General features: G+C 41.5%; 1 protein-coding gene across 4 annotated transcripts in view; it reads right to left on the bottom strand.

Annotated features, from left to right (window-relative positions):
- NSD3 (nuclear receptor binding SET domain protein 3) overlaps window positions 1-14,728 on the bottom strand; it is a 92,624-nt gene that overhangs the window by 5,779 nt on the left and 72,117 nt on the right. For 3 of the 4 annotated variants that reach the window (XM_036932183.2, XM_036932182.2, XM_036932186.2), the window contains 8 exons: window positions 14,429-14,585; window positions 10,674-10,876; window positions 9,888-10,000; window positions 9,067-9,336; window positions 3,772-3,888; window positions 2,201-2,342; window positions 1,091-1,197; window positions 377-581 (listed from right to left, as the gene is read on the bottom strand). In XM_036932183.2, coding sequence (XP_036788078.2) covers window positions 377-581; window positions 1,091-1,197; window positions 2,201-2,342; window positions 3,772-3,888; window positions 9,067-9,336; window positions 9,888-10,000; window positions 10,674-10,876; window positions 14,429-14,585 — 1,314 coding nt within the window. The remainder of the gene's footprint in view (window positions 1-376; window positions 582-1,090; window positions 1,198-2,200; window positions 2,343-3,771; window positions 3,889-9,066; window positions 9,337-9,887; window positions 10,001-10,673; window positions 10,877-14,428; window positions 14,586-14,728) is intronic. The other variant, XM_036932185.2, reaches the window with a different exon arrangement.

The raw sequence follows: 14,728 nt of genomic DNA, 5'->3' as shown, positions 1-14,728 counted from the left end.
CTGAGTGGGGAGAACGGAAGAGCCCAGGTTAGCGCCTAGCGGGTCGCCCTGGGAAGCCCTGGTTCCCAACTCCTTCTCTGACTGGAGTCTGAGCCTGAATTCCCCTGAGCTCGGGGCGCACAGCCACGTGCGGGTGTGGGCAGCTTCCCGAGGCTCAACCCACAGGAGGCAACTGCTAACCTCGGGCAAAGGGCCTTGCTGGCCCACAGGCATCCCAAACTGCAGAGGCAGATTTTTTCACTAGCTTAATTTTTGTTTGCTGCTGTTTGTTCTATTCGTTTCCTATTCCACCGCTCCACTGAGAGGGGAACGTACTCTGAGCTACATACTCAGCAAAGACACAAGTCAGAGGCAGGGCCTTGGGGCTGCAGCTTACCATATGGTGGCTGCGTCAGGTTAAGGCATAGCAGGTGGTATGCTTTGGGACACTCCTTTCTGTCACACATGACCAGTTCTCCACCATCTCCACACTGAAAACAGTAATCTTCATGCATCTGCTTTGGTTCTGTTTTGATTTTTCGTCTCTTCTGCTTTAACTTAGCATTTTTTGCTTTTTCTTCAGTTGTTGACACACATGTTGACTGGTGGAAAAAGGGTCACAGTTTTAATGATCACAGTGTCTGAAGAAACAAAGAAAGGGAATCCTCTACCCTCACATTCATTTAAATTCACCTGTTGTTCAATTACCTAAAAAAGAGCAATACATCTGAGGACGTACCCTGAACAGCACTATAATTAAACATGGCTTCATTTTCACTGACTTTTGAATAAGTTTCTTTTTTTGGTTGTTAAATTTCAAGAGCACTGAGATGTAATTCACATACCATAAAATTCGCCAATTTAAAGTATATATAATTCAGTGGCTTTTAGTATGTTGTGAATCTCTAGAAAAATTTTGGAAAAGGATTATGCTAACTTCAAATTCAATCAGAAACACAAACACATGTTCAGAAGCTAACAGATCTTATTAAGACAGGCCTCGCTGAGAGGTCAGAGTCTGCATTTTGGGCAGACTAACCCAGGCCCCCATTTGCTGGCAGCTTCCTGAGATGGCCCTAAACAGCCTGGGGCTGCGCCTGGCACAACTGACCTTGGGCCGCACTCCCAGAAAGCCGCTGCAGTTATCTGCCCCACAGTGGCACTCCGTTCTGCCATTGCCCAGACAGTCCAGGTTATAGTTAAATGTTAACTCCATCCCTAAAACATACGAGAAACAGTTACTCACACTCGAGTCAGGGGGAGAGAAACAATGTCACAGGCACACTCTCAGAATGAAAAGAGGGACAGTTCTGACACAATGACCTTTCCTTGCCCCATGGCCCACAGTGAAGACAATGATGGGAAAAAGAAAAAGGGGGGGAAAAATAGAGGAAAACATCCCCATCTACACATGATTAGAGCAAAATGGATCATATCCTTTTCATCATAGTGTCAAAAACTATATAATAGAGACTAAAAATCTGAAATATGCTCAAGAAAAAAGGAATCTCCTCTAGCTCTCTTTCCTACAGCTAATTCCCACTAGGTTCCAAATGAACATGACCTTGGCATTGCCACAGCCAAACTATTCTTAGTAATTAGTGCCTCACATTACGATCAGAAAAGAATTCAGGTTTACTTATTCAAGTTTACTACATACACCTAAGATCCAGGGATTCAAACAAGGGGGTCTAAGCCTTCCGTTAGCTTGTCTTACGCAATCCTAAACCTCTTTTAGCTACGGCATTTCCCTTCTCACACATTTTCCTACAAACTTAACAGAGGAGAAACAAAGTTTTGTTGTTAAGATGCTGGATGGGTAAGAAAAAATGCAAGCAAGAACTCTGGCTTCAGAAGCTTTTTGTCTGATTTGAAACATTGATCCTTCAAAACAAAAAACAAACAAAAAACACTACCACAGACAAACCAAGAAACTAGCTGATGTTAACACAGGCTATTCTTCATGCTTTAAAAAAGAAAATACAAGCTAAAATGTCTGGTCCCACTATACAGACAGCAGTCACGGGGAGGATCAGAGTGGTAGGACCACGGCCACACAGAATTCTCTACTGCCCTCTTACATTAAAGCTTTTGCTAAATAAGCTCCCTTGTGCAAGATAAAGGTATTCACTTTCTATTGACAGATAACAATTCTAAAAATAACATCTTATTTGAATAAACACTCACTTCTGGGGGAGTGAAAAGCAAGCCGCTTTCCTACCTGCAGGAATGTCACAGAGCGCAAAAAGCCCAACACGGACGTCCCCGTTCACTGTCCATTTCTGCGTCTCACAGTTGGGGTCACAACTGTGGTTCATAAAGCGTGAGTAATTGCCTTTGGGGCCAGCATCGATGATACGGTCCTGTAGGAACAAACACAAGGTGCCTCTGACATAGGACTAAGTATAAGCTGTCTCAGCAACAGTGGAGGTGGTCGTGGCCGCAGGCAGCAGTGTTTTGCTACCTACTGATGTCGGCCACCTGACAGCTCAGTAAGTGTGTACCCTGTGCAATTTATTAGTTCTCTATTTGATGATTTTTCAAGTCAAAGCAATTAAGATAAAGTGGAATTTAGCTGCTTCTTAAGTTTGTTCCTAGAAACAGACCACAGAATAAGGCTGCTTTAGATTAGCAGGCCTCGGCATCAGGAAAGGCCCTCTCTGACAGGCAGCTCTAAGCGTGGAGAGCGTGTGGGACAGGAGCTCTGGAGCTTTGCTCTCAGCTCTCCTTTCCCGCTCTGAGAAGGAAGCGAAGCCAGTATGAGCGTGAATGCATGAGGGTCTAGGCCACAAAAAAAGAAGGAATAACAAGAAACTTCTCAATGAAGAGGTGGAGATTTGATTGGCAGGACTCTCAGGAGTTCTGTATTTTTACTCATATTGGGTTTCAAAATACAGGGAAAAACTCAGCATTCTGGCTCCTGCATTTACACTGTGACCCTCCGAATCAACTTGAGAGCAGGGACCCCCAGGTGTCGCCCAGGTGGCTGGAGGGGTCACAGGTGGTGAGGGGAGGATCTAAGGGCTGATCAACAACCCTAAATGGCATCCTATGTTTATAAAATCTATGTTTGCAAAAGCTGTAAAATTTTCTAACAATGACACATCAGTTAAAATAATACTGCTTCGAAATGTTCTCTAGTACTTTGACAGTACTCCCTGTTAGAGACAGCCTGGGACCCAAGGAACATGGGTACCAGCCCCGCTTCTCATTAAATTGTTACAGGATATTTGCTAGGTCAGTTATCACGGCTGGGCCTCACTTCCTTGTCCTCTGTAACCCAGAGGACTATGGCAGAAATTTGTTGAGATAACGGATGTAGTATGCATTCAACAGGACACCATCATATGTATTAAATGAACAGTTTTACTGTCATTTTTCTTATGACAGCATTCATTTTTCTTAACTCAAAAGAAGTTTAAGTATAGAGAGCAACTGAGAGTTTGCAGTTTTGCTGAATCAGAACGGTAACTCAGAATCACAGAGCCGATTCTCTCTTGTGACGGATAAACTGAGGACAGGTCTTTTGTGACTAGGAAGCGCCGGACTGAAGTCCAGACGCTTCAGCCCTGCTCCCGGTGACCTCACTCGCAGTGCTGCCTGCTGACGCGTGGCAAGCTCAGCCGTCACTTGCTTGTGCTCTGGTACAATTAGCACGTTAGGCAACATATGGGCTGCTGCAAATCATTATAATTTGCCCCCAAAAACCAAATTAGAGGAAACTGAGTTCAACCTAAGACCATGAAACAAAAACCAAAAATCCCTTTTTCTTACAGAAAAAAAAAATTTTACCTTGGTAACAGTTAACATATAAAAATTAGTTACACTGTTCTCGTGGGCTCGCTTGATTCGCAATCTGCATTCTTCTTCATCAATTAATTCACCAACATATTCATTTACAAATTCACCCTGCAAAGAAGCATGCAATTATAAATGCAAAATCAGTATGTTATATTAGAAAGCATTCCTTAACACCACGTGTATAGTTCAGAGAATTAAGCAAAAAGAATCCTGGAATATGACTTCAACCCTAGAAACAAATGGTTGTTATTTATAGTCGTTCACAGCAGTGTCTGTCTTGCACTAGTGCCTCAGAAGGTGATAATCTGCTAGTCTTGCCTCATGACAACATTATTTCTATAGTCCAGGTGCCACCATGACGCCACCACTGAGACCAGGGGTGAGGCTAATGCAAGCCTCTGAAGTGTATTATAACAGACTTTTACTAGTGTCAGCTTTGGGGGTAACACCTGGGAGGCACTTGACTCTGAAATAAATTTAGCTTTTGTTCTCTGACTCTTTTTTTATCTTGGAGTAATTATAAATATTCAAAGGAAGTTGCAAAACCAGTGCATAGACGCCCTGTTACCCTTTACTCAAGCTCCCGATGGCAGCACCTCACATAACTAAGCACGTAGTAAATCCAGAAAACTGATGCTGCTAAAATCCACAAACCTTATTCAGATCTCACCAATTTTACATGCACTCTTTTGTACGTGCATGTGTAGCTCTGTGGAATTTTACCGGTGTAGCGTTGTGTAGCCATCACCACAGCCTGGATGCAGCGCTGTGCCATTGCTGGAGATCCCCTGTGCTCCTCCCTGTGCCCTCACCCTCCGTGCTGCCTCCATTTCCCCAATCCGTTCTCCATCTGTCATTTTATCATTTTGAGAAGGTTCTATAAATACAACCATATGGTATATAACCTTTGAGATTGGCTTAAAAAAAAAAACTTAGCCTAATTCTCTTCAGATCCTCCAGGTTGCCGTGTATATTGAGTTTATTTTTTTACTGCTGAGTAGTGTTCCACAGTGTGGATGTACCGCCACCACGACAAAGAAAGTGCTGGCTACCAGTTCACCTGCGGAAGAGCACGTGAGCTGTTTCCACAGTCTGGCCAACACGAATAAAACTGCTATGAACATCTGGGAGAAGCTTTGTGTACACACAGGTCTTCATTTCTCTAGGATAAATGGCCAGGAGTGCAATCTGTTGGGTCAGATGGTGAGTATGTGTAATATTTTAGAAACGGCCAAACTGTTGTCCAGAGTGTCCGTATCATTTTACATTCCCACTGGACAGTCCCATGTGTGAGTGATGCAATTCCTCCACATCCTTACATTTGGTATTATCACTCTTTCTCATTTTGCTGTTCTGACAGATGAATAGTGATAAGCTCCTTTTCAAAATAAGGGTAGATACTGTACATGCAACATTTTGTCTAATAAATGTGTAATTGCTAACCCTTTCACCTCAAAGGCATGGCTGATTTGATCTAGGACAACAGCATGATCTATAGGATAATACCAGTCTTACTAATAAGTTTTGAGGAAAAGAAATGTCTTAGGAAATAAAAATTTATTTACTTGTTGTTTTACAGACTTCTTTCCCACCGCCAAACACACACACAGGTTAGTAGGGTGTCCCAGCTCTCAGTACCACAGAACAGGTCATCAACACCCATAACCTAAAGGGAAGCACTGGATGGTCCTTTCCGATTTTGGTAAACCATTATGAATGTAAGCCAATGTTCTTAAACAATTTTAATCTTTCTCTACTGATAAAAAGGAAAGAGTGTAGCTTCTGTAGTAAGAGAAAAGAAGTTAGGGTGTGGGTGGGAAGGAGGCCAGCTAACGCCCTGGTCAGCTGTCGCTGTAGCTGCCGCCTGGGCTCGGCGGGCAGGGAGCACCTGTCTGCATCAGGGGGCTGCGTGCCGGCTTCAGCCGGGCAAGGGCCACAGAAGCTGACCTCATACAGTTGATAACTGTAAATGAATATTTCTGGCTATTTTGTATAAGAAACTTTTTAGATGTCCTAAAAGTGACATTTTTAGGTCACTTAGCTTTGAAAGCTTGCTTACTAGACTTAAAACTATTAGCTGTGAATTCAGTTGAGAACAAAAATGACAAAACAGGAACTTAAGAAAGTGCTAGAAGTCTGTCCTCAAAAATTATACCAAAAAGACAAGGTATAGTTCAGTATTTAATATATTAAAATTTATAAGAAAGAACCCACTTCGTAATAGGAAGTTTCCTGTTTGGCACAGGTTTTCAGGAATTTGCTCATGTGGAAAGGGGCCTGTGTATGTTCCAGTTCCTATTTGGCTTCTGTCCCCTAAATGTACCAAAATTCTTTTCCATGTTGCTACCAAATCTTTATGATGATGTTTCAGTGGTGTATAGTTCTAGCTATTTTGTATAAGACCAACTGCTTACATTAGCAATTCCTCGAGTGTTAAAGGGCAGAATAATCCTGATTGTTTTCTTTTCTCTTGAGTGTATCATTAATTTAATAAATTAGAATACGTTTTAGAATAAATGCAACTACTACTAAAGGATGTTAACATAACATTATACTGGGTAGATTCAGGATGCCCCCTGGACCAAACTCCCCTGAAACCATAGGCAAAAATTTGTATGCATGATAAGTATGGCATATCTGAAAATATCTGAAATTCTGTATTATATAATGATATTTTCAATGCAGATGGCCTTTGACCAAGAAACCCGATCCACATATGCAATGTCTTAGCAAATCCTGCTGGCTCTACTTTCCAAATGCCAGAAATCCAACCGATTCTGCCCGGCTCCACTCCGCTACCATCCTCTCTCCTGGACTATAATCATCTTTTTATCACTCTTTCCATCATCCTGAATTCTCCACATGAGACTCAAGGTTATTCATCTGAAACCCAAGAAGTCCATGTGCTCGACGAACTCTTAAGGGGGCCCTGACCCCACCTCTGGTGCTTGCTGTTTTGCGATCCTCTGCCCTGAGGGAGCTGGACCCGCGCCTTGATCTAACCAAGAGAATACAACAAAGGTGAGATGTACGGGATTGTGTGAGCTTGTCATGCAAACGCTTTAGCATCCATCTTCCTGGTGCATCTCCCTTGTGGGCTGTAGGGAAGCAAAGCGCCTCACTGGGAGCCCCATTTGGCAGAAATGCGGGCAGCCTCTAGGAACTAAGAGCAGCAAAGCAACAACCCAAAACAAAACACCCGAAGCTCTTGGAGCTACTGCTGCAAAGAAAAGAATTCTGCCAATAGCCACAGAGGCAGGCAAGTGGATCCTTCTGTAGTTGAGGCACAAGAATGAGAATCCGGCCCTGGTCAACACTGGATTGCAGTCTTGTGAGACTCTAAGGAGAGGGCCCAGCTAAGCCCTGCCCGGACTCCTGATTCACAGAAACTGAGAGACAATAAACACATGTTCCGTTTTACGTTGCCAGGTTTGCGGTGATACCGTTAGGCAGCAACAGAAAATGCACACATCAAGTTAGATCATGTCCCTCCCTACCAAAAGCCTCCAGGAGTTTCCCGTCCTGTGGTCTGTCTATAAGGCCCCATATGATCTAGCCCCTGGCTACTGCCTTCCACTCCCTCCCTGTCACTCCTGCCCAGGGCCACCAGCTTCGTGGCACTTGCTGGAGCATGCTAAGGCCTTTATACTTGCCTTTTCTTCAGTCTGACATGCTCTTCTCCTGTATGTCCCTGCATGGCTTTCTCCCTCACACATGCAGGTCCAGTGTCACCTCCTCAGGCCTTCCTGAACTAATCAATTTAAAACAATCTGTCACCAGCCAGCCCCTTTGACAGATTTTTCTTTGCAGCATTTAGTGGTACTCTGGACTGTATGTCTGTTTTATCATCTGTCTCTAGAAGACCCACAAAGGTGTCTTGTTCACTATTGTTTTCCATGTACCTAAAATAGCACTGGGCACATAGAAGCAGCCTAACAATCTGTGCTGACTGTGTGAGTTTCACTTCAAGCAATCTACCCAATAGAAATAGGCGTGTGAAGACAGATGACCATGAATGTTCATCATAGAAGTAAAAAAAACAAAACAAAACATATATATATATATATATATATGAAAATATGCTAAATAAATTATGGTACATTTTACTGTGGAATATGAGACTGTTAAAATGAGTGAGGGAAAATCTGTATGTACTGCCATAAAAATACATCTATGATATACTAAGTTACAGATGTATGATATTTGTATTTTTAAAACCCTACAAATATAGAATATATGAATATATATTTATATATGTGCCTAGGTTTATAATTTCATGGAAGAAGTTCTAAAAGGCTATATACCAACTGATTAACATCGTCTTCTCTACTGTGGAGATCAGGAATTGAAGGGCTGAAGGAGGATTATTATCTTTTTTGTATTGTTTCATTTTCTTTATGTTATATGATAGTTTTTAACTGCAAAGGTGATTTTTAAAAATCTAGGAAAATGTCAAGAGTAATTCTGAAGCCCCACTAGGTCCTCTGGTTACTGTCTACCTCTCTCAGGGGTACACCTCCCAGTCAGTGCACTGCCCTCCAGTCAGTGGGGGCAGGGCGAGAGACTTGTTTTAAATGCGTATTATTCAGGCCTGTCCCAGATATTTCAGTAAGACACTGTCTTTTCACAAGGACCCCAGAAGAATCTCAGGATCTCTAAAGTTTGAGAGAGCCATTGTTTGAATAGAAAGATTTACTGATTTTTTAACTTACTTGCATTAAAATTTTTTTCCGCAAAGGCATGCACTGCTTGTGTTAAAAAGACAGCTTTGAAAAATTGCCTCAAAGTAGAACGGAGATAACTTGTAAATGTTAAAGATCCCAGCTTCTTCTAGTTGCTTTTGTATATGTAATCTATCTAGAGACTAGCAGCAACCCTTAAATTCAGAGGGCAGGGATTATCACGAGCATCTGAGAGAAGGGGAAACCGAGGCTCAGGGAGGTGATGAGACTTCAGCTGTGGTTCCACAGCTAATGCACTGTGACTCTGCAGCCAAGTCTGGGGTCTCCTAGCTTCTAAGTCAGTACATTCTGAACTTCATTATTCTGCCTTTATTTGGTCTTTCAACTCTATTTTGTTTAACAAGTAAAAAACTTTTCAAACAGAAAGTGGCTGAAGTCCCTTCTCCCCTTCATGCCTGACCACAGGACATGCAAGGCTTCCATGCCCTTCATCACATCTGCACCATCTGGCTACACATGCCCCAGGATGCGTCCCCGCTGAAGCACCTCCATGGCACACAGGCCCTGGGCTACACTGCTCCCACCACAGCCTGGCCCGAGCTACCTTCTTAATGCTCCGTTTGGTCCTGAGACCCCAGCCTCTGCGCTCCGTCCTGATGACCTCCGCGTCCGGGTACAGCCTCTTGGTGAAGCACTGGTTCTGGCAGCGCTCCCCGGCCGGGCACACCTGTGGGTGGCACTCGTACTGCAGCACCCTGTTCAGGCACTCTGACTCCAGGCCACACGGGTTCTCGTCCGCGGGCTTGCAGTTGCAGCGGGGGATTTCGGACAAGTCTGCAACCTGGATCTGGACCTTCCCGATGACTTTGTTAGCCTAGAAAATAAGATCGCACAGCAGATGGAGGAATGTGACCAGGAGCATCAGAAACTTCCAGGCTAGTCCGGGCTCTGCTGCACTGCCCGGTGGTGTGACTCTGCGAACGGCTCTTCATCTTAATTCTGATTTCCCCATGAGTAAACTAACAACTGCCTCTCCTTCGCTGACAAGAATACCAAAACCTGATATGAATTCTGATTTATTATTCTGTGTCTTTTTCCTTCTCCTGGTTGATGGAAATTCCTAACCGAAAACAACTGTGGGCTGTCTGGCAGAAAGGGGCTAAGCCTGCATTCTCATCTGGCTGCAGATGACCTGGGAGAGCAAGGCTGGATCTCACATCCTGAGAACAAGAGGGCTTATCTAAGACCTTGTTCTCACAGCACGGTGCTGGGGCTCCCATCTGATTCTCAGCGAAAGCTCTCTGTTTGTTTTACAGAGGACTGGGTAATAGCAGTTTCCACAAGGCAGAAAGGGCCATCTGATTACACACAGTCATGCATTTCCTCGTGCCTGTCAACTACCAATGTTTCATGGTGAAGACTTACTTTGATGTGTTTGTAAGGAGGGGGTTTTCTTGAGTTTTTTTCAACCTCTAGTGCTTCTTTACTTTCTCTTTGTGCTTTTAACTCCTGGAAACGTTTTGCAGCTTCTTCCAGTGCTGCCAATGAGACCAAACAGAGGATATAAATACCAAAAAGCAAACAGAAGCCACAGTTCTACACTGACTTCTCAACACACTGAAACTGGCTTGAAGTTTGCTTTTTAAAAATTATATTCTGGAAATAAAGATTTACCACCAGGAGAGGGTAACAGTGAAATCGGATGTAACTGATTTATGGCTGAACCCTACTCTGTGCAAGCTGCTGCCTCGCAGAAGAGGTCCTACTTCAATAACCAGAGGCTTCCAGGTGCCCCAAAGAGCAGCTTTTTACCTTGTACAAGGTTAAATTCATTTTACTCTTACTCAGAAAGCAAACTTCCTGGCAACATGTTGCAACAACAGTTGGAAGGCTCCTCATGGGAGGCCTTTACTACCACTTCGTGGCGAAGGAGCTTCACTTGATGAACAAACCCATCCCCTCAAAATCTCTAAGCCTGTAGAAAGGCCACTGAAGAAATTCCTTCCACAGACAAAGCAGTGGCTACTACACTGAAAGACCTTTATCTAACTGACTAAGATGTGGTTCTAAGATGAATGGAGATTTACGGGTGTCGCTTTGTAACACCTGGCAAGAATTCTAATGCCAGGGACATGGCATATACACGTTAGGAGACGTTGAGAAATCAATGCTTGAATCTTAGTTTTGAGCCACTAAAAACACCGAACTTACCTTTTTTGAAGGTCTTGTTAATACTGGTTTGTCCCTCTGCAAAGCTTTTGTCCCCCTCCACATAAGGGAACGCTCTGCCCTGGCGCACCCAGTAGTAGTCGTGAGAACCAAAGAAGAACACGGGGAAGTCCCCCAGGTCGTGCCTGAGGCCCTGGATGTTCAGGGGCACAGACCTGGGGTTGCAGATCTCGGCGGGCCACCATCTGAAAACAGAAGCGATTTCAGACCAAGAGAACGAAACATCACACTATTCTTATATGGCTGGTAGGAAGAAAAACCAAAAGGTTTTGTCCTTTGTCATTTTCATTCAGATCCTAAGGACACAGAATGCCTTGTTTATCTGTAATCCTGCCCAAGCCACACATTTAACAACATATGGTTAATGAACTAATTACTGAAATAGTGAACACAGACTAAATGAACTAGACCCGGAAGACCCAATCTAGTTTCTCTCTTTAAAAAAAAATATCAATATTTGGTATCTGTAAAAAAATATGTGAATTATAAAGCATAACAATAACACTGAACCCACTACCCAAGTTAAGACTACCCCAAACCCAATTTCAGTCCTAGAAAAGTCATGTTCCTCTCCAAGCTGGCAACCTTAATACCCAGATTGTCTTTCAAAGTGTAACAATTTATTTCCAGCAGTCAAGGGAACCACTTGACAATAAACTGATGTTACCGTAAAAAATGACCACTCCATTCAAAGTAGCATTTTCTGGCTCTCTAATCAACCAAGGTAGATATTGGTCACATGCACTAGGTTTGTATCACTGCGTACTTCAGAATTTAATTCATCTTAGATTATAATAAACATGGGCTTTGGGACAGAATGAAAAGATAACTGTTTCAGGCAGTGATTACTGAACAGCAGTCACTAAATGAAACCACCTGTGAGGTACATTTGACAGTTTCCACCAAGTGGGCAAGCCAGGAATTGAAGCTTTTAGAATATATAAAATCATCAATATGAACAGTAAATATACACAGATTAAAATTTTGTTTCAGTCTCTTATTTTACAGATGGCTAATAAAACCATGTATTTAATGAATGATTACATTATTTAGAGGAATAATGATGGCATGATTACATTCCCGGATTTATAGCAAACTTGAAAATGCTTCATCTAAAAGGTACCCTTGGTGTCCGTCTAAGAATTAAAAATGTAGGTAAGAGTGTGCTCAAATTGTTAAAACAACACAATTTTGTGTTACCAGTATTTGGTTTCCCCTTAAAGTAGGCTAAGAGATGGTTATTTCTGTATTAGCGTAAGGTGTTGAAGTGTGTTCCCGGTAACTGCATTCACTAGACGCAGAAAGAGACCCTTTCTGCCAGGGGTTGCCAGGTCCTCATTTCTCCCAGGAAGCTTCACATTGGAGTCACTAGTTACCGACAAGTAACAGCTTCATGTGGCCCAGTGGGGCCTGACTGGGGAAAAAATAAATCAATAGTTCAAGGGTGGAAGTCTTTGTACACCATACCAGAAGAATCTGACCTGCATATCTAACCTCACTGGGCTGTGAAGGGAGCACTGCTTGGGGCTTCTTTCAAATGTAATGTGACTGAACTTTATTGATGCAAAATTAAATCAAAGATATTTTCACATTCATAAATTTTTTTAAATGGAAAATATGTAATGTACAGCATGGTGACCACAGTTAATAATATTGTATATTTGAACATTGTTAAGAGTAGATCTTAAAGGTTCTCATCACAAGAAAAACATATTTTAACTATTGTGACAGATGTCAAGTAACGTACTGTGATCATTTCATTGAATCATTATGTCATATACCTGAAGCTAACATGCATCTAATATAAACTAACATACACCTGAAATTGTATCCCCCCCAAAAGAGCCAAAAAAGTGGAAATACCCTGAAATTCATCTGAAGATCTGAAGGCTTCTTGCCCTGTCTTAGGTATTTCTTATCCAGGAAATGTCTTACCTATTAATCGTCAAACCCACATCCTTCTCCACCAGAAAGATACATATTTTTAATTATAAAAGCAGTGTGTTTCTTTTAGAAATTAAAATAAAGTAGAAACGTATAACGGAAAAACTGAAAATGACTCCCTCATGCCTCAGATAATTAATATTAGACGTATTTCTTTCTAGGTATTGAAAAAATATATCTAGATCTACAATTTTAAAAATTATAAAAACACATGGAAAGATGATATACCATTAACATGTTTTTTCAATTCAACCATATATTATAGATATCTTCCCATGTGACTATCCAGACCTGCTTTATCCTTTTATTGGCTTCCAGGTGTTCTACAATATACACTATAATTTGTTTGACAAATCCCCTACTGATTGAGCATTTGGGTTATTTCCAATTTTTGCAATTAGAAGAAAATACTGCAACGAGTACCCCTACAAATAATTTTTGCCTGCCTGTCCAATTCTTTTTCCTTAGATAAATGCCTTGGAGGGGAAGGGCTGGGTCACAGGGTATATAAACGGTGGCAATTTTGAATACATGCTGCCTCAGGCCCTCCCCAACTGCAAAATTACTGCTCTTTTAAGTCTTTGCCAATCTGAACAAAAACTGGGGGAAAAAACCCCCTTTGTTTTTCAGGTACATTTCCTTTTAGTGAGTCTGAGCATTTTTATGTTTATTTTTCCATTTGCTATTCTTCTGCAGACTGGCTCTCTCTTCTCAGCCCCCTTTTCTAGGTAACTTATTTGTCTTTTCTTATTGAAAGTAGAAGAGCAAATACTTTCCCTTGGTTTGACATTTGTCTTTAAAAATTTTATATCTTTTCCCATACAGTATAAAAATTTTTATGTATTTAAACTGCCAATATTTTTTTTTAGGATGTGGGGGCTTCCTGTCAAATGTTAAAAAAATAAATTTGGGGTCGGGGACGTGGCTTCTCAACCTCAATGCCCCTCATCGCAGCTAAACTAGAAGTTTTTAAAGTTAAATGGGTACGCAAGTAGCATTATTTAAAACATAGAGAAAATGGCAGAGCCCTTGCTAACATACATTACAATGTGTTTGAAATTCTGTAGAAATACATTTTTACTTAGGATTCCAATTCACAGGCAGCACTGTATTGTGGACTCCTGAATAGTATCTATTTTCTTAGTAAAATGACAAACAATATGCTTCACAATATAGAACAGAATTTTAAAAATATATCATTATTCCTGTGTAATGAAACCTTGTTTAAAAGAGGCTTCTTAAAAGGGAAAAGTTATTGAAATAAATAATGGCAGTCACACATACCTCTTACTCATTCCCTTAAGAACTAAATGCTGTTAATGAAATGATCTCTCTTTTAATCCTAAAAGGCTCTCTTTGGCACACAGTTTAGAGTCTACAGCTAAACTAAAATGGACAGATTTAGGGGCAAAGAGAGATATTTTGGCCAGGATATAAACTCTTATTTTTATTAGAAATCAGAAATTAATATAAATCTAACTAGGACACATTTTCCCCACTATCCACATAAGACCTTTTATTCCAAAATCTACTAATACACAGTTCATTAGTATAAAATAACTCTTAGAACTTAAAAACAAGTCAACTATCAACCAACCAAAAGCAAACAAACAAACCGAACAACTATCCTTCCCAATCCTAAAAAACCCAGACTCAAAACAATGTTTCTCCTCTTTCTTTCAAGGCGCAGCTTTATGCTAGTTTACCTATCTCCCCGCCACTCTGTGTATCAGTTATGAACCTATGTCTGAACAGCGACTGAATACTTCCTCTTTGTCCCTGGAAAAACTTGCCTGTAATTGCCCAACTTGACCCAAACAATCTGCTTGTAATGTAGTTTCTTGCCAGCTTTACAGTCATTACAGTTCCAGCAGCCTTCTGGCATTTCTATGCTCAGGCATTCTGGGTGGAAGGAAGCTGGGCACGATTCACAGCAGAGCAGTCTTCCACCTTGAAACAAATAAATAGTCTTAATAACTGAGAAAAGAGGAAAGAGAAAAAGAAAAAGGAGAGAGTTATCTTTTGTCATTAAATTTGATTCAAATTAGGGGGAAAATAACAACGGGATTGAGTTACATCTGTAGTGATGGATT

This window comes from Manis pentadactyla, chromosome 7 (genome assembly GCF_030020395.1).
Source record: "Manis pentadactyla isolate mManPen7 chromosome 7, mManPen7.hap1, whole genome shotgun sequence".
In the NCBI taxonomy this organism is placed as follows: Eukaryota; Metazoa; Chordata; class Mammalia; order Pholidota; family Manidae; genus Manis; species Manis pentadactyla.
This window is presented reverse-complemented; position numbering and strand designations above follow the sequence as displayed.